The sequence below is a fragment of the Symphodus melops genome, assembly GCF_947650265.1.
Source record: "Symphodus melops genome assembly, chromosome: 12".
NCBI classification, from domain to species: domain Eukaryota; kingdom Metazoa; phylum Chordata; class Actinopteri; order Labriformes; family Labridae; genus Symphodus; species Symphodus melops.
In genome coordinates, this window is record NC_136702.1 from 8,907,154 (window position 1) to 8,927,842 (window position 20,689).

At 39.5% G+C, this 20,689-nt stretch overlaps 1 protein-coding gene across 2 annotated transcripts in view; it reads left to right on the forward strand.

Moving 5' to 3' along the window:
• The window catches only part of gpm6bb (glycoprotein M6Bb), a 28,844-nt gene extending 8,214 nt beyond the window's left edge, over positions 1–20,630 (forward strand). Inside the window, exons 2-7 of one of the 2 annotated variants that reach the window (XM_079358429.1) lie at positions 13,783–13,969; positions 14,734–14,890; positions 15,120–15,288; positions 16,066–16,139; positions 16,261–16,326; positions 18,510–20,630. In XM_079358429.1, coding sequence (XP_079214555.1) covers positions 13,783–13,969; positions 14,734–14,890; positions 15,120–15,288; positions 16,066–16,139; positions 16,261–16,326; positions 18,510–18,659 — 803 coding nt within the window. In that variant the 3' untranslated portion in view covers positions 18,660–20,630. Of the gene's footprint in view, positions 1–13,782; positions 13,970–14,733; positions 14,891–15,119; positions 15,289–16,065; positions 16,140–16,260; positions 16,327–16,690; positions 18,127–18,509 lie in introns of those variants that run through there. The other variant, XM_079358430.1, reaches the window with a different exon arrangement.
• Positions 20,631–20,689: the final 59 nt, after the last annotated feature.

Below are 20,689 nucleotides of genomic sequence, written 5' to 3' on the forward strand. Positions count from 1 at the left end.
ATTGATGACTCCATGATATTTGCAGCTAGCTAATAATGTATTACATTAGATTTGAAGGACTAGAACCCTTCTCGAATTTTCCTGCCGAGAAAAAGGAAGTACCGCGGTAATTATAGATTACACTCGTAACAATCAATCAATCAATCAATCTTTATTTATATAGTGTCAATTCATAACAGGCGTTATCTCAAGACACTTTACAAAAGCAGGTAAAGGACCTTACTCTTTGTCTGTTAACATTAACAAAAGAGCAGGTAAAAAGACCATGCTCATACAACAGTGCAAGCTAAGAGAGGTATGTGGTATAAAACGGTATAATAAGCCTTATAAACACATTAACAAACACACAAGTAGCAGGACAGACTGAACATGCATCCAGTGGAATTTGGGGGTTAAAGTTACAAGTAACTTGCGATTCTATAATGACAAGCGATCAGCATGACATTGAACATTTCACCTTGTTTTACTATTTTCAACATTCGGCAGTTCTTTTTTTACTTTCAAATTAACTTTGAAATGAACAACATCAGAAGCAATACCAATAGCAACACCAGTAAAAAAAATACATTCTTAGATAGATAAATACTGAATATAAGTACTGCAACTACTCTTTCTCTCTGACATTTACTTCTCTGACATTGTTTTGCTCGAGTACGGATATTGTGTAACAGTATATCTGCATCCCCTACCCAATATAGGTTAAAACAAAAGATATAACATGAAGCCTCCTGATATGTGTCCATTCCTCTAATAAATAAGGGCGCCTGAGTCATGTGTATTTGAGAGAAGCAATTTTAACATGTTTTTTTGGCCCATTTATAAAAAAAAAAAAAAGCCAATGTGGTTTAAATCCCCTTTCTGCAGGCAACAACTCAAAGGTAGCTGCAGATTTTATGACTGGAAATTCTTGGCAACTCATCCTCACAGTATGGATTGAAAAGACAGGGGGTCATTATGTAGCATTATTCTAACAGGATAATGGAGAGGTGTTCCTTGGCATTTTCTTTGGCTCCACAATGTCAGAGTAGCAGACCTCAATTACAGCGAAGCTGGTCTCAGACCAGAAGCATCATTAAAATATTTAGTGCACTCTGAAAGAAAAACAATTACACAAATGCGTTCACTTTTCACCGATAAGACAGAAGTTCATGTCTAGTTTGTTTCTCTTCCTCATTCCAGGCTCTTCTTTATTTCGGTTCCAGCATTCTGTTTGGCATTGATTTCCTCTCTCAACTCCAGACTAAAATCACAAAATTCTTAGACACTAGGGTTTGATATCTCATGGTTTTTAGTTAGGCCAAGCCATGGTGGCAGTTTCCAAGGTGCTGTTAGTGAGGAGGCCTTGATAATACAAAGCATCTGTGTCTCTCACTCTCCCTGCAACCACAGTGGCTGCAGAGATGCCAAAGAGTCAAGGCTGTCAAGTCAATTTTTAGAGGAAAAACATTGGTCTGTGGGAGTGTTGCTCCATTTCCAGACCTAACACGATAGTAACACTAACATACAATTAGTGAAGTGCTGAGTCAGATATAGCTTGGGCATTGTTTGGTCAAGCAGCTGTAATTAGACTCAAGAGAAGAACTCAATATGGAGTACAATGGAAGAAATGTAAAGACATAAATTATACCTCAGCTAGAAATAGTTGAGATTGAATGGTAGAACTGAACGTCTGTTATCTGGCTTAATGAAGTGTAACAAAGGGTTCCTCAAAAAACAGCATTATTTTCCATTGGATGAAAAGTTCTACCACAAAGTTCAATAGCGGCTAAATTTAGATTTTATATTTGCTGTTGGCTGATGGCATGATATGCTAATGAGGTCCTTTTGTGAGAAAAAAAGGTCCTTATATAAAATCTGGATCAACTCAGCTGCGTGAGAGAACGATGATGTACCCACACCCATTCAGACATATCATTTTTAAAATCTGAATCATCCATGTTTTTCATGACAAAGCAGCCCATCTTTAATTTATAACATGAGCCTCGTCACCAACATCTTCTCAAGAATGTTCTTCAGAAAGTCTTTAAGAAATTAGAATGATGACGTGTGTTCACCTGTGTTCTTATATCGATAAAGGCCGATGTACTCATAAAGTAGGCAGTTGTCCATGTTTTTCCTTATTTAGCACAGGAACCACTCCTTTTATGGCCATATAAGGGCATGAAACTGCAGGCCTGTGTCACACATGTACGTAAGTCTGACTTAATCAAAGACAGAAGTAGAGAGATGTTGGGAATACCCAAATTGAACTCTTTAAAATAGAAATACTGAAGTAGTTCTAAAGTGGATGTAGTGCTGCTCAAAATGAAACCCAAACAGGCGGATATACTAACACTTTCACTTTACTTATTAAATGTGGTGAGTTTCAGACCTGTCCTCTTATTCTCCTAAAATCCTTTTGAAAATAATAAAAAAAAGTTAAATAAAAGTGCATGTACAGTTTCTGTTTAAAGGTTTGTCAATTGCCTCAAGTGATATCACTGTCACGTGATAATTGACAGGACTGAAATAAACTCTTAATTAAAAAAAAAAAAGGCTTGGAGTTTTGAGCTGAACAGAAATTGAATGAGTTGCATTTGGGGTATTGAAGTTTACAGGTTCACCTTTGTTTGTTTTGGTTCATTTTTGTTTTAAACTGTCAAAAAAGTGACCTGGAAGAATCCTAAAACCATATGGTGCTCAATGATGGTGTTCATGACCCTGCAATGACAGAAGAACTTTCAATTCAGTCAATACATACAAAGCCTTTATGTATGTTTTCTTTTAAGGGATAACATAAGCCTCTGTTGTATTTAAACACTGATAACGTTGTTTCCCCCTTTTTTAATTGCAATGATGGAGCTTCATAAAAAAAGTTCTTGGTAGAGCCAAAGGGAAAGCACAATCCTCATCAAAGTCAGCTCATTTTGGTTTTCCCTCTCCCTGTCCACATTCTAACAAATGAGGTCAGTTAGCATATTCATTTTTTCCACTGTAGTGAGATCTTTTTTTTTTTTTTCTTAGGAAACTACTCTATGGCTCAGGCTGCTTGGATTGTTTCCCCCCCCCCAAAAATGGAAGTAATAGCTCATGTGGCACAGGGGATGAGACACATTTTGATACTTTGAAAGAAAAATCACATACTGTGACTTTTAACAGAAGTCTCCAAATGCTTTAGTTGTTTTGTCGAGGAAAATAGGTCAGCTAACAACTGAATGGATAACGGGTTAGTAGTGAGCTGCTCTTATAAACCAATCAATGACTTGGCTTATGTACACTAAACATGAAAGCAGATTGGCCAATGAAGATGTCCTGTATTTAAATCTAGGCCACCACAGTAATGCTGCTCACTGAATGCAACAAATCTCCCAAACAGTGTTTACAAGAATCTTGTTCTCAGATGTTATAGGCCACTAATCACTGTCAAAAACAAGAGAGAGACTGTAACAGCTTTTTTCCATGAGAGCAGGAAAGTATTCAAGGATATTTGGATCATCAGTTTGGCCTCCTATTTGAAAGACCTTGGCTCTAATAAACTGACATACCTCATACGGGCAACACATCTTTTTGGCTGCCTTTTTTTGGTGTGGTGACTCTCTCCTTGTTCTGTTTTCTAAGTGGTGCTTGGGCCCAGCGACAGACCTGCATCCCTGAGAACTCGGTCCTCAGTGTGAATCCATCAGGGTGCAGGTCTTCACGGGTGACTGAACACTGAGGAGTATTCAGGGCCCCCAGTCTCACAGCGTGAAAGGTTGACCCACAATGAAGCCTCCTCCATTTGTATAAGCTTCATCATCATTCAGATTGTGTCCTCGAGAGAGGGAGTGGCGCAGTCTCAAGTTTAACATGCAGCACTACAGCTCTGCCTCATACGTCCACACGAGTATTCCCACAGCCACTCAGCCTGTCACAGTATTTCTGCTAGAGCCCGGGCCAAACAGTTCTGCTCTTATATAATCTGACAATCCCTTTTTTTTTAATTGACTTTTCGCCATACATGAGATTTGGTCACAAAAGGCTATTCATTCAATGATTCATTTGTATTGAATCAAACTATCCCTTTACATGTTGAGGTAAACCCCCAAAATCTATTAATTTCTACTATTTACAGCCAAAAAAAAGAAGAAACAAACAACGCACTACAGAGAGTTAAACCACGAGAGACACAGATAAGTTCTTTAGAAGTTGAACAGAACTCATTGTGATTGTGATTCTTGGAGTCAACAGGTGGCCAAAAACTAAAAATAAATCCTGGTTTAAGGATTATCTCTCCTACATGTTTTTTTTTTTCCAGGACTAGTTTTGTAACTGTAAAGAAAAGATAGTTGTGGCCAAAAGTCTTTTATCGCCAACTGTTGGCGAAAGGAATCCCGATTATTTGCCAATGGCTCCCAGAGGACACAGTGTCTTCAGATGATGGCCAATGGGTTCCCAGATTGCAGTGAATCAAGATGATGCGTTGAGCAGCACCAATCTTATAGCAGCCATATTAATTTCCATTGTAGTTATAGGAAAGTTGCCCTTGCTTACTGGCATTCGATCATAAATTGTAGCCTAAAAAAAACCCAACAGGCCACATGTTTTGAGTTTCTCATTACATGTGAGCAATAAACTCAAACATTTTGTTGTCCATGCTTTTTTAAGAGGCAGCAGATGGAGTATGGTCTGTTTTGATTTTGTTGTTCTCAGTAACTTGGAACCAGCTCTATGTGGTTACATGTGGTACATTTAGTCTTTTGTATCATGTTCTCGTCTTTTGAGCTCCTTAGTGCATTTAATGGGTAAATTACAAGCACAACTTCTTCTAGATCAGCTGTAGGTTTGTATATATAGTTTACCATCACTTTAGCAGCATATGTGATTTTTGTCATTGTTCCTCACATCACAGAGATGTCCTCTCTGCTGGCGTTTTTCAAGGCTGAAGAAGGTGAAAAAGCTTGAAGATTAGCGCAGCATTTACTGTTGTGGGATCCCTGCTAAGTTCACTTCCCTGACCCCTAAGGCTCCCTTCCCCTGCTGATCCCCCTCCTCTCTGAGGTCTGGAATCCGTGAGAAGACCCCACTCCAGCACACCGCCACCCCCCCACCCCTTACTGCTGAAAGGCCTTTCTCTCATTAGCATGCCCCCGGGGCTCCTCAGCCTGCTGTTGCCAAACAAACACAGCCAAGATCTTCTTCGCTGTCTCCCTCGCCGTCTCTTTTTTTTCAGTTGTCTGTCCTCATCCTCTATCTCTATACTTTCAACAGTTTGTTTCTTCCATCACATTATTTCTTCTACCCTATCATCTCTTTCATCCCTCTTAAAGTATTCATGTTCATGCCCCCTGTAATTTCTAAATTCCCAATTTTTTAGCTGTTCCTGTTTTGTTTGTATCAACCCCAAGGACTCCGTGTCTCCTTGTTCAGGAAATGTCCTGTGTCTTTTTTTATGTGCCACCAGATGGGAAGAAATGTTGGTGGTCACTCACCGGTTGCTAATGTATGCAGCAGAGGCAGAGGGCATTTATAAATCAGAAGATGAAGGGCACATATTCCCTCACTTTCTTGAACTGTGTTCGAATGTGAAGCAGAGTAGGTGTTCACCAACTTTGTCAACTAAAGTGAAGGTCCCCAGTTGACCCTCTCAGATGAAACAAACCTGTTCCCACAAAGCATCACTAGTCAGAGGTTTTTTACTGTCAGAGACGAGGACAAATAACACAGACTCGCATCAGCTTACAAAGGAACATATTGGACATTTTCAGCAACGACTATATTTTTAATGATAATAACCCACTAAAATCAGAATAGATTTTGCTCCATGCAAAAAAAATACATTTTAATTTTTTGACTAGACCTTTGTAAAAAACTATGATGTACGGTGGAGCACTGCCTGCATGAAGCAGGATGACGCGAAACAAGCCAAGCAGAGAAGGAGAGGGAGTTAGAGCGAGAGAGAGAGAGGAGAGTGTAAGAGTGGAGGAAAAGAAGAGAGAATCTTGCTGAAAAGAAGCATTTTTGTTGGATGGGAGAGAAACAACCATGGAAACTCCATCTGAAGAAAAACAAGAGCAGGGGCAAGACAAAAGAGGTACCAATGAGTGCTTACAAAGGGCCGCTTCAGTTCTTTCTTTTCATTGCCTGTGTGTACTGGAGCTTTAACCTACTCTAACCTGCCTGGTTTATACTCCACACAAGTGTTTGGTATATTTTACTGAGCAGGGAGAATGTTGAATCAGTTAAATCTCCTTATTTCAGCGTTTGTATGCATGTAACTGTTAATATTCCAGTCTAATGACTGCATCTGTAAAGTTGCAGTTTCTTTCAGGCTTTAAGCATTTACCCATGTTTTTGTTTTATTATCTATATAGTTTAGATATGTAAGAATGGGATGCCTTGAAGCTGCTGTTCATCATCATGCCACTGTCCCTTTTTAATGAGACTGTCGCAGAATTGACAGCAGATCAGTCAAACGTCAGGGTGCATTTAGGTTGTTATTACAGATAGGGTGAGAGTGGGAAGGGTAGTGATGATTAATGAGGTGGATGAGGGGCTGGAAAGGACTAAGATAAATTGACAGCCGTGAGGAGTTAGCAAACACTTGAGCGAGAAAGAGGGTCACTGATGTCAATCTTCTTTTGAGAATCAACAGGAATCATTGATTTTTCTATTGCTCTTTGATCTCAACATCTAGGTGAAATATTGCACATTCAGACAAGCTCTTGTCTCTGAAATGTGGTGCAATCCCACCGTACAACCTTTATTTTCTTTATTTGTAATATATTAACTCATAGTTGAATTGGAATTTATTTAAAAAAAATAAAAAGGCCTGAAATAGGGCAGATATCTGTTTCAGTTCTTGAGAATTTGTCCAAACTTCCTTACCCTTTGTAAAGTGCCTTTCAATCAGGTTTTCTGTATGACACATACATTTCAGTTCCCTAACGGAAAGTTCAACAGCAAAATTCTGCTTTAAATGCTTTTTTTTTTTAGCTAGTACCACCACTATTTGCAAGAGAACGTGGGAGCAGTTTTTATATTTACGTATATTTTGTTGCTCTGCAGTTATTCAAAAGAGGGGAAAAAGTAAGTACCATCAAATCAGGAATTCCTAAATAAGTTCTGTCTTGTGGGCCCATAAATCCCCTTGAGACTCTGAGTACTTGACCCTCCCATAATTGTCATACCCATCATCACACAGCTTATAATCACATATTTACTCCTCTACTGTACCCAAACACATACTTTATCAGCCATTACTGCCTTCTAGCTCTCTTATTATCACTAAATACACACACGTACGTTGTCTCTCTGAGCTCCTCATGGGTGAGCCGCAGTCAACAGCCATTAGCTGACAGATTATACTTTAAGTTTCCGTTGTTAGAAAGGTAAACAATGAGACCATTTTCGATAAATTTGCAGTCTTAGATCTCTGCAGTCCCATGTGAACGACCATTACGGCCATTATGGTGTTCTTGAGTATCACTACTCTCAAAGTGTAGTGTGGAAAATGAGACTGTTCCTCATAAATGGTCTTTGGCAGCTCGCCCCAATGAAGTAAACAAACAACAACACTATACCATTAGCTGTAAACACACACATCTGTTTGCAATGTGGCTCGATGTTCGTTTAAAAGTGGATGGCTGTAAGACAGAGCTGATAGCCAGTTTTCGTGTGCAGGATCCAGGAAGAAGGAAGAGTTGCTATGCTTCATCATTAATTTGTGGGTCCAACTGTATTTCTTTGCGTGTTGACTTAGTTGGTTTATGACACAAATACCTTTCTCATGCATGCATAATTTGGAGTGCTTAAAATTGTTTGTGTTTCATGTGGATCTGCGTAGAAGAGGGTGTGTCTGTGTTTGCGTCTGGTATTGACTTACGTTAAGAAATGATTTTCAAAGAATCTGCTTTGCACTTGGTCACATCTGGTTGGTCCTTCCATCGAGGGTCTCAGCTGTTAGAAGAAATCTTCTTTGCTGTGTCAACAGACAAGTGTTGAAGTAATGGCTGTTGTTGAAGAATGGGTGGTGGTGACGAAGCAGAGCCAGCTGCAGGGATTAGAGTGACAAGTTTGAGTCAAGCAAATTGCAGGGCTGGATTAACCTGCTTGGGGGCCTTTGGGCAGTGATTTGCTCGTGGTCACTCCCGTGTCAACCCAAGTCCTCAATTAAAGAAGCCTGGTCAGTTTACAGCTTGAACATATGACACCAATAGACACCAATGAAGTGAGATTTCTAGGCACTGTCTTTCTTGCTTATTGAATAATTTCAAAGTTATCTGATGCTATATTTAAAAAAAAAAAAAAAAAAAAAAAAAAAAATATATATATATATATATATATATATATATATATATATATATATATATATATATATATATATATATATATATATATATATATATGAAAAGGTGCACCTGGGGCTGTGGTCAGTTGCAATGTACCCAAACAAACAATAAAAGATCATCAAGCACTATCAAACATTCTTTTTGCTACTTGACTCAAAAGTAACATTGCAAATGCTAACTCTTAAATTCTACCTGGTCGCTTTTTTTAAATGAAACGCGGCTATATTAAGGTAAAACATTACACAACATCAGGGCTCACTTGCATGTTGGGACATTTTCAGCTTGAAGAGAGTTTCTTCATACACTTCTGTATTACAACCACCATACCTGTCCAAACTTTCAAGAAATATCCAAACCCTGAATTAACACCCACATGAGGCACAACCTCAAAGACATATGTAAGGTCTTTCAGCATTAACATTGGGTCTCTATCAAAACCATGAGTTGACTAATTAAAAATGTGAAGACATTTTCTGTCTACATTTAGTGTTAAAAAGAAAGTTTTAAATGCTCAAAAACCACAAGAAAAACGACAAATAAACCTAGTAATTTGGGGGGCTGTGCACCTCATTGGTACAGGACATTATTTTGGTGACTCTAGATGAAGATTAAAGCAATTGTTTGGTGACTTTGTCCAGCTGTGCCCTTGTCTGTATGTTTCTCCATGAGTCTAAAGGCAAGTTTGCATGCATCTCATTTGAGACTTAATGAGACAACTTTTTTGACACACTGTACGATTTGAGTTGTTTTGACAAGCAGGATTCAGCTGGAGAATGAAGTGGCTGCTGTGGCCCTTTGTGGCTGAGCTATGTGCAGTGCTGGAGGGGCACACAGGATGAAGCTCAGTGGTGGGCTTGTCCTGGGCCTTGAGCCTGCTAGGCCGGAAGAGCCGGACCATGGTTCACTGCCACTGTGAATGGCCCCTGAGAGTCCAGTGTGATGGACAGTCTGGGGTTGTACACACTGGTTCTTTGTATCGAGGCCTCTTGGACTCTCTCTGTGTCTCTATTATTTCTCCTCGTGATTCTACTGTGGTAAAACTAGCTCTGCTGTAAGGCCTCACATTGTCATCACAAACAGTTGCTAACTTGTCTGTGTTTCCTTCTTTCTCTCTATTTTTCATTCTATCTCTCCTCGTCTCATTCATGTACTGTAGCAATGACGATGCTGGAGAGGCTTGAAGTGGTTAGAGGTCTGACAGGAGTATTACATGGAGAGCATGTGAATGTCATCAGAGGGGGAAAAAAGACCCAACGTGACTCACATATATGGCCCTCCACTCAGAACCAGGCAGCAGGATCCATTTAGTACAAGCTTGTTGTTTGGAGAGACTTCACTGTTAACCCCTGTGGAGGAGGATGGTTCAGGCACAAGTCTGACCTGCAATATCCTGTTTGCCATGAAATCCCAAATAGTGCACTTAAAGAAAACAGTGTGGTAGCTTTGCTGGCTTTTGAATAACTCTTAAATACACATAAAAACATCTTGTGTGAAATTTGTTGTTATCTAGCAGTCTATGTCATTCATCTATGAACTACACGTTTAAAACAGAGGTAAATTAAAAATGAAAAGTAGGAAAAGACATCTGATAATGTATGTTTAGTTTTGGGATACATTTTACACAATAGTTCTAGTTATTGTTAAGTATTGAAACTTGCTTTGCCAAAAAATAGGTAAAAAGATAGCTACACTCCTACTTATCAGAAGTCTGTCCTCAACATAATCCACAAATTGTAACACTTGTCTATATATTCTGCAAACACAATACAGAGTAGAACCAGGCTAGCTGTTTCTGTTTGGTTCCAGGCTAAATGGTAAAACAAAAGCTAACTCCTAGCACTGATTGATTCTGAAAAGATGAGGCCTAATAATGAAGTTTAATACCTGAAAGATGCTGCGCTAACTCTCAGAATCCCACTTCAGCTTTAAATAATGAACGGTACAAGACTGATATTACTTTGGGACAGACTTCTGTCTTCATGGTACTTTTTGCAGGTCTGCCTAAAAGTTTGGCTTTGTAGTTTTTTTTAATGTCTCCCCTGATGTCTAATACCAGGACTTAAGCTTTCACAGAGGCTCTTTGTGAACGAGTCATATTCATGAGGTTATAGTTGAACCTTGTCAGTGGTCTGCCGTTGTGCCAGTGTTTTTCCAGTCAGAGTTATGCTAACCTGCCAACATGTCCAAACCAGCTGTGAAAATACCACCATGGATTTATTGGGTTATTAAGCATAGCAACAGGAACATGACACAAGATTTCTCCATTGAGAGCATAATCTCAGTCTGGATAGATGGATGCTGCAAAAGCAAACCTGTGGAACTATTGTGTATCAAACAGATGGCTTATCGATCGGATTGGTGGTTTATAAACATAATGTACTTTTCTGCTCCATGTTAGATGAGCATAGCAGACACAGACCTGACCTTCTCCGTGACAGGCTTGAAGGGGGGAGGTTTCATGGTCAACGTGAGGGTTTTAAAGTATGTAAAGCATGTCTTATATTTGGTATAGACTGACATACAGACAGTTTTCTCTGAGGGTTTTAGGCTGACATCTTATCAAGTCCAATTTAGGCAATCAAGGCAGACTGGCTATCATGACGTGATCATAGCATCCAGCACCATAGCAGTTTCTGAGACAGCTGATTTAATGGGAAAAGTGACACATTTTGAGACATGGTTTGGAATGAAAAAGACATAATGGGTTGAGCAGCAGCCATGCTTATTTCACCCATGACATGTCACAATTTACTGCAATCAACTTAATTCACAATGAGCCAATGTGACTGTTTCCATATCCTGCAAAGGATATGGAAACAGATAACCCCTGCGGACAGGGTACAGAAATGTGCATTTAAGAGGTGAAACCCTGGGATAAAAGTTGATTCATAACAAAGATATAGTCTGCTACTGGATCATAACTTCCTAATAGTGTCATCCACTACAAAAGTCCATCTACAGGATTGTGTTGACTTTACATCTGGGCTCAATATCCTGTGGACCTCTGCATTCTGACTCCCAGCAGCCCACTCGCCCTCCCCCATGCTCATCAGAGAAATGTGGGCTGCGGTAGAAGTTAGCAACTTTGCTGTGGGCACATTCATAAAGTTGTGGTGAGCACGCTGCCATGACAACTCCTATTCAACCAGCATGGGACAAAAATGTTTTTATCTCCCTGTACTACACAAACAGACAGGATGAGGCGTTTAAATACAAGAGTGTCGGCCCAGCAGCAGCAGTATTTCTGTTTTAATTTGCTTTGTCAAAGCAGAGAGCACACACACAGATGAACTTTAAAGGTTCTCAACTTGTAGAATGTTGAGCAAAGACTTTCTAGTGTATTTCCTCTAAGAAAAAACAAATTGTGTTGAGTTTTAATAAGCTCTAACCATCCCCACTCCAGCATATGTTTTCCTTTTCTTTTTTTTTGCATTAGTTGGACATCTATTTTGTTTGAAACAGCAAAACATCACAAATGATGCATCGAATGGTCTCTTTTGCTGTTGTAATGTAACAAATTGTGTTATGTATGGGTAATGGTGGGTAATGGTGATTCCATTAGTAGGAGAAATTGTACTTTAGACAAAGCATTATAAGCCTGACTTTTAACAGGAACTGAGGACTTAAATCTGAAATAATTGTTGTTTTGGCAGCAGAGCAGCTGGATGAAACGTAAAGCTCACAAGACTTGATTTTGACATACAGATATTATCATTCATCAGATGGTCTGCTTGTGTGTTTCAATTATTCGTTTGCAATGCATTAAATGTTTAAAACAAAATGTACATAGGGAAAGTGCCTTAAGCCTGCACAGTTATTAATGACTAGCGGTGCGGGGACTCCATTTGTCATAACAAAAGATGGGAATACAACAGTTTTCAGTTGGCTCATTACCTCACTAAAAAATGTTTTGCTCTTGAGTATAATTGGCACTTTCAAGCGTCTTCTTCTGTTTGGGTCTTCACTAACTCCATGACAGCTAGCTCATTAGCTGTGATCTCCCACAATGATCATCAGCTAGTAAATGTTACTGGAGACACAGTTAACCAGGGGTTTATCAGAGATATTTGTAACGAAAATTGCTGATGGCAGCAATGAGAGTAAACCAAAACAGATGTGCTGTGGGCCTGGAAACCAACACAAAGACCTAAAGGGGCTGAAATGATCTGTAGAGTTGAGAGGAGTTGTTACTGTGACTCACAGAAACGTCTGTTGCATCCAAATCATTTGATCCAATTTTAATAAAAATATTGATTAAACTAGCATTAAATACTTTAGCGGCAGTGTGACGCGAGGCATATGTGAGGGATTTAAAACATTACTAGCCATTGACCTGGATGTCCTGTGACTATACAACATCCTGTCATACACGTGTATCTGATTGGGAGCACACAGTGGTTTGTTTGCATGCATCCACAGACAGTGCATTGTAGTGACTGGTTGTGTTTGGAGGGTTTAGAAACACATTGGATGAGGCACATCCATCTGGGTCACTTCATTCCCTCATTGTGAGTTTTTCATTGATTTCCATTCCAGCTTGGCAGGCAGACACACATTGCTCTGACCTGCTGGATGGACATTAGTGCCCTTTAAATGAAGTGATGAATTGTCAGATGAAACATATTAGGGAGTGAAGACTGAGAAACCTCAGCCTCCTCACACAGGAAACCGTTTCTGATGGTCTCAAAAGTTTTGAGAGGAAGCATGCTGCATCAAGCCTGGTCCCAGAGGAAATATATGAACTTTATTTTGAACAGACATGTCAGAATATGTCCCTTTGAGGATTTATTTATTTGATCATGACTGTTAGACAGATATGGCCCTGTGAGACAAAGGATTGGGGAAATAATCATAGTGAATAAATGGAAGTTAAATACTTTGACAGTTGCACTGTTTGATTGAATAGGAAGGAAATGATCATTTTTAAACCCAACATCCAAGTTTTCTAATTTTCCTTCTGAGACCCCATGTTTTTGTCCGCTATCCATTTCTGTCTTCTCATAAGCTCTGTTTTCCTCTGGATCCTCATGAAAATGTGTGTTTTTACCGTTGTTTTTTTGTGTCTCCTTACAAAGAAACAGACGTGTTGACCTGCATGTGTGAAGGCAAATTTTCACCCTGACTCTGTCCAGACTTTTTTCCAGCCAGCTGGTATTGAAGTTGCGTCATACATTTTTCTCTTTCCATCTTTACTTTCACCCCTTCATTTACAGTATGTTGTGATTATTTAGTCCACATACAGGCAGCATTGATATAGGGGCTAAAAGAGTCGTGGAAGGGTTGGGCTATGTTGCTTAATCTGCATCGTGGATATGTTGTGAACATTAGACTGAAACTTCTGCGGCCTCCTTTATACGTCAGGTCAAGCCTCCTGATATAGAGTGTTGTTGTGGTCGTTTAAAGTTATGAAGTTCTAAAGCACTGTGAGGTAAAACAACACTTTTACTGACACCTTTGTTTCTTTCTTCTCCCGCAGGGTGCTTCGAGTGCTGCATCAAATGTTTAGGTGGGGTGCCGTACGCGTCACTGGTGGCTACCATCCTCTGCTTCTCTGGGGTGGCCCTGTTCTGTGGATGTGGCCATGTGGCTCTCACCGGCACAGTTACCATCCTGGAAACTCACTTCTCCAAGGTGACCAGTGATCACGCCATGCTGACTGACATGTAAGTGACCTCAGTGGAAAAAAAAACCAATAACACGGTTTATCACATCCTGGTAAACTGTGCGTGTGTCTTTAACGTGACAGTGGAATCCATTACACAGTGTGATCACCCTGACATGTTTGTTACCACAATCCCATCACAATAAAAAGAAGGCCTAAATGTAAGATAGATACCACGTTTAATGCGGTGTACTTCATGTAGGGTATTTTTAGGTGATGATAACTCCCACGTTCAGGTTGTTCTGGGAAACAGTCCTAATATGGACCTTTGATTCTTTACAGCGCATCCATTAGTGCAGACAATAAAAGAGGAACGACAGAGACAGGGCTGCACATGTGTTTTATGTTGGGGCAGATTTGGAGTGCTCTGTTTAATTTAAGACGTCTTCAGGGGCAGTCTGTCTCTCTTGGCGAATGGTTTCCAGAGACATGCATCACCTGTTATCTCCACATTTGGGATTAGCGTCTCTCCTCAGGTCTTAGGAAATCTGGAACACTGTTTCAATCATCTGTTCATGATTAAATGGCAAACCCAGGTTACTCATGTTTTAAGACTGCATGAATAAGACAATGATTGTAAGCAGCTATTTTCCACACCAGACATCGGTATGTCATGCTTTTTCTTAACCTGACATTTTTAGTAGGTCTCAGCAGGTGTTTTGTCAGGAGGGAGAAACATGCCACGCATTGATTGATTGATACTCTTTCTGTTTTTGTGGCTTTACTTGCACAGCTAAGCTCATGTGTGACATTTCTCATTAACAGTATACAGCTGATGCAGTATGTGATCTATGGCATCGCCTCCTTCTTCTTCTTGTACGGAATCATTCTCTTGGCTGAGGGCTTCTACACTACCAGTGCCGTCAAAGAACTGCACAGCGAGTTCAAGACCACCATCTGTGGACGCTGCATCAGTGGAATGGTATGTTAACACAGCCACAGAGCTGCTTGTGACCCTTAGTTTTAATCACAGAGAGTTTTAAGGCAATGTGATTTAAAAAAAGAGAGGGAAAAAAAAAAAGCAGAGATGGAAATGTCCAACACAGTAACAAAAGAGTGTATGAGGAGGAGGGTACTATGTGTGTTTTTCAACTTTGATTGATTGATAGGTTTCTGATGATGCTTACAATGTGCCATCTGTGTGTCCTCAGTTCGTTTTCCTTACATACATCCTCGGTGTGGCCTGGCTCGGTGTGTTCGGCTTCTCCGCCGTACCAGTCTTCCTCTTCTACAACATGTGGTCCACCTGTGCCACCATGAATTCCCCCATGGCCAACCTCACTGACATTGACTCCATCTGTGTGGATGTTCGTCAGTATGGTAAGACGGTATATTTTGTCTCGTTCAGCATCATTCGCCTCCACTCAGCAAATAGTTTTTCAGGATGCGTGCGTGAGCTGGCTTAGAACCAAAGCACTGATTTAAATGAACGTCTCAATGCTTGTAACCCTTGCAAGCCTCATTTTACACCAAACTTGTAAACTGTAATTGTTATCAGGCCCCAATGGTTGAATAAAAAAAGTAATACTCACAAAAAGCAGAGTGAAATTGGAAAGTCTGTAAAAGTATATAACTATCTAACCTTTTGGATCTGTTGACTCTTATACTGAAAGCTTGAAAATATTTGAATCAGCTTTCTTTTTCAGCTTGCACCTCTAGTTTCACAGCTGTGTGTGGTGGTAATGAAAATAGTTAGCTGTGAGACCCACCCCCAAAACTTTTTCATCTTCCAAAAAAAAACCAAACAAAAAAACTGCAGGTTGGAGGATTTTCATGAAAAGTTCAAAAAGAGAGAAGGTTACAAATCGAGGTGCAGAGTCAGCGACATCTTGGGTGAGACTTCAAAAACCTCTCCATCATTCAACTCTACTGTAGGATTTTCCTTAAACTCGGTTCATAATGCATGCCTTCAGGTGTACAGATACAGTGAGCTCAGACTTACTATTAGTTTACTTAGCCTCGTGTCATAAAAATAATAATAATAAAAAAAATTTGCTTTGTAATCAGTAGGTTAAACTCATTGTTCCTGGTTGAGTTAAGTTATTAAAATGGTAAAGTGAGGATGAATGTTAAACCCTTTGAATGTTTACGCTGCAGGAATCATCCCTTGGAATGCCACACCGGGCAAAGCGTGTGGATCTACGCTAGGCAGCATCTGCAACACCAATGAGGTAAGAGACTACTTTCTTTCCACCCACCGATAAGTCGTACACTCACACATCAACACATCAACACTCACACAGCAGAGAGTCAACTGAAAGAAAAGCTTACTGTTACTTGTCATTTTCCCAGTTCTACCTGTCTTATCACCTGTACATCGTGGCGTGCGCCGGCGCAGGAGCAACCGTGATCGCTTTGGTAAGCCTCCCTCCACCCTCTCCATCCTCTCCTTTTAGTCCATCTCTGCACGGTTTGTATCAACAGATTGCGAGTCAAAGTGCTGCTCTTGTCATGCCCATATGGTTTATGTAACCACACCGAGGAAGATTACGCTTCTTCAGCTCCAATTCCATTTGCTCTGTTACCATCTGCTTAGGCGCACACAGCTGTGGTTTTATTCTAGGATGAATGGAGGAGAGTGTAGTTTGGGCTTGATTATTGTTTGTCACAAAATATGTTTGACCTGTAAAATGATTGGTACATTTACTAACGAGTCACACGACCTGTGACGAGGAGGTCACCGGCATGTTCTCTTACAACCTTTTCTGTTCTTTTCCACCAGCTGATCTACATGATGGCTACCACTTATAACTTTGCTGTGTTGAAGTTTAAGAGTCGAGAAGACTGCTGCACTAAGTTTTAAAACTGTTTCCAAAGGCGCAGCTCGTACATTTAAAGCTGCACTGAGTAGAGACAGTTTACCACTGACAACAAATGAACTAAAAAAATGAGACTAGAAAAAAAAAAAATCAACATCTCTTGATTAGTGTAAATAGCTGACTGTATGCTTCCTTTAGCATTTGGTATCCAGGGATATTGCTGATGAAGGTTGTCTCCAGATTGGGGTGGTGTTTGGTTTGTTCTGCTTTCCTTCGCACTTACTTTTAGAAATGTGTCACCATCTGATTTTATGGTAATGTGCACTGCTCTGCTAGAAATCCACAAAAGTGTTATTTATATTCTTAATGTGCGAGGCCGATTTTGGCCTGCACAGACACATACATTGCGTTAGAGTTCCAGATTTAAAACAAACAAACAAACAGTATTAAGCATGCAGTCTGCCACCTTGTATAACAGGACGAGCATCAGTTGTCTGCAGTCGGAGCTGAAATGCGATTTTGTACACTGAAACATTCACGTAAGACACTTGTGTTGGTTGTAACACAACTTTAAATTCAAATGAGAATATTAAAGCAAGCACAAGTACAGCACCAAGCCTACAGATGTACAGTATTAAGTTCTAAAAGTAGTGGACATCTCATGGCTAACAGAGAAGGTGTTCTCAGGCTTTGCATTTTGATCGCCACATTAGCAGTTTTGGTCTGGATGAATTCTAGTCATACTTTATAAAAAAAAGGCCAGCTACAGTAGCTAAGTGCCTTTATTGTTCTTTCTTTAGCCTTAAGATTTTGGTACCAACCCACAAAAACACAGACAAAGTGTTCAAATGAAAATGTTCAGTATTATATATTTTTGTCATAAGTTAGCTTCTAAACCGAACTAAAAGCCTTTCATCAACACTGTATGATGCTGTTGAGTATTATGATGAGCAGTGGTGTTAATTGTAGGTTTCAGAGTAACTGCACATACAGTACATAGGACAGCACATTATAAGAAAAGTTAGGCCAGTATGAGGGGTTTCCTTCTGCATGAGGCCCTGAGGCTCACTTTGATTTCATGTATATTATAAAAAAGGAAATAAGAAACTTTTCTCTCTTTTTTTAGTGTAGATTAAATGTATTTTTTTTTTCTATGAGGGCTGGCGCTGCTAAAGCCTCGGCCTTGAAGTTGTTTTGTTCCATTCCGTTTCTTTCTCAAAGTGCCATTTGTTGTTATCTTAACACTGAGCCTGCATGCTTCCACTTTGCAGATTCTCTGATCTGTTTAGAGTTACTTATACTCCATATTACATTATATTTAATTTTCCTCAAAGTTTTTTTTTCAAGACTGTAGCTTTTACTTTCGTTATTAAATAAACAATCTTTGTTTACAAAATTACCCTATCTGGTCTATTTCTTATAAAACCATTATAATGCAGAAGGGAAAAGGGTCAGGTGTCACGAAGTTGCTTGCTATGCACTAACCACAAGCTTTTACTGCTGCATAAAACTTGCTCGCATGACCTCTGGCTGTTCCTCTTTTCATTCTCACTTTCATTTCTGTAGTATAATGCACCGAAAAAAAATAGTGTTACAATCCAGACGTAGTTATGATTGTAACTGAAATGTTACATTAACTGTAAGTCTTTTCCAGTGATGTCTTTTTGTGTGTTTTTTAAAGGCTTAACTTTATGTTTACTACGTTTTGTAGCTCTGACTCCTGTAGCTTGCTTTGCATCTCTGACATGCTCACCGGCCATCCACCTCACCCTTCTCTTCCAGATCCACTTCCTCATGATTCTCTCTGCAAACTGGGCCTACCTTAAGGATGCCAGTCACATGCATGCCTACCAAGACATCAAAATGAAGGAAGAGCGGGAGCTGCAGGACATCACGTCACGCTCAAAGGAATGCCTCAATTCCTACACATAAGGATAAAACACGCTCCACACACACAGTCCACAGATAAACTTGTACACACTTATGTAAAAACACACACACACACACACACACACACACACTGTGGCCAAACACTGCTGGCCCATTTGGACCAAGACAACGCTCAGCTCAGCTAAAACAACCTGCCAACTGCCTTGATAATGTGCAGTACTAACCAGGCTCCTAACAAACTAATGCATCAGTGTTGCTTTCCGCACTAACTCGCTTCTCAAGTTTAATATTTGCTGGGTTTTTTTTTTTTTATAAAGGGAAAAAAAGGAGTTTTGGAAGGTGATATTCATGAAGTGTTTGGTTTTCTTCGGCCTCTTTTATCGCCACTGAAGCTTGAGACATTGCACTATTCTTAAACAATGCATTACAATGTTGGATTTCCATTCTTGCTCTGTCTTTCTTTAAGCTGTGACCACCAGTTTTCAACAAAAGGGATTTTAAACATCGAATGTGTTCGATTTTTTTTTTTAAATCTCCAATTACGAATGTAGATGAAGATTACACTACATGAAAGGCCTTACGTCCAATCTGAGTTAGTAGTCCGTCACCTTTAGATCCGTTGTTTAACTTCACAGAAAGTCGTGACATTTAAAACGCAAACCCAGCTCATATATGTGATTAAATCCTATAGTGAAAACTCACATTCTCGACATTCTAAATTCATTGTACTCCTCTCTTTTTAAAAACATCACTTGGCCTACATCGACTCTACCTCAGTTACGCACTAGAGCCAACGGATCATTTTTAACAGAAACAAATCAACGCTTCTTCCATGTCAAAATATGTTTGGAAATTCCCATATTATTGTGTCACTGCAAAAATCCCCCAAATCCACAGATAGATACATCTTTTAAATCACAGAAAGATAGGGCTGATTTTGTACACATTATGCCAGAAGATGAACTTGCTCGCTGAACATGGACTGCCGCCAACAACAAGAGGGTATTAAATACCTTTGAAGTTTGGTCCATTGATATTCATTCATGCCAATGAAAAATTTCCCTGATCCACCAAAAGTGATTCTTCGTCCAGTATCCAATGTATTGTCTCGTCTTATATTGTTGTATATGATCAAAACACTTGATTTTTTAAAATGTCCTTTAAAACAAGTGTAACTACATTCAACGTGCAATGGCACTATGGAGAACCCGACAGAGCTCCAGAGCTACAAGTGTGACAAATGGTCACTCTCAACAGGTTCAGATATATTTTTAGTGTTTTGTTACTCAAACCACTTATGTATGATTTTCTTAATTTTCTATAATTGCACCTGTTTTTATGTGCAATTGTTATAAAGCTGAAATAATTACTCTTGTAATCGTTTTATTACTACTAGTTGAGTTACAGGGATAACTTGATGTTTCTTTGTTGCATGAACTGTTTCTGCAGTGACACACGTGATGTACAGAAGTGTATACTGACATCAGTAGTAGGCAGTGTTTGCCTGTTTCCTTTTCTTTTCTTTTTTCTAACTGAATACAGATTAATCAAGTCTATGTAGTCCATTAGTCCTAGGCTTTTTTTTTTTTTTAGGTTCCTTAATTCAAGTCAGAACTTTTAAGAGTCTGTGATTATTTTGTTGCCTGATAGTAAACCTGTCTTTTTTCTATGAATGTCAAGGGCTTCCTCATGAGATATTGATCCCTAACTTATAACAGATAATAACAGTAAAGTAGCAGAAAAAAAGTGTGGCAATCTAAATGGTCAATTTAGCCAAAGGATGAATGCCATTGTGAAGAAACTGCCAGGGGTTTACAGATGTAAATAAGAGCGTCAACATCTGGTCTCTGTATGCTGTGGTTTCTTATTGATGCACCAAAAATGAAGGCTGTACATAATAATCACCAGGAGGACAACAATCTAGCATCCTGTCTGACTGGAAACCCCTCTACGACATTATTCAACGGGCCTGTTGACTGTTTTTATGAAAATAAAAAAATGTAAACAAAATTCTCTCTCTTGTGGAAGAGTTTTTTTTCTTTTGCATGATATTGTTTAAAGTTGTTCAGTCA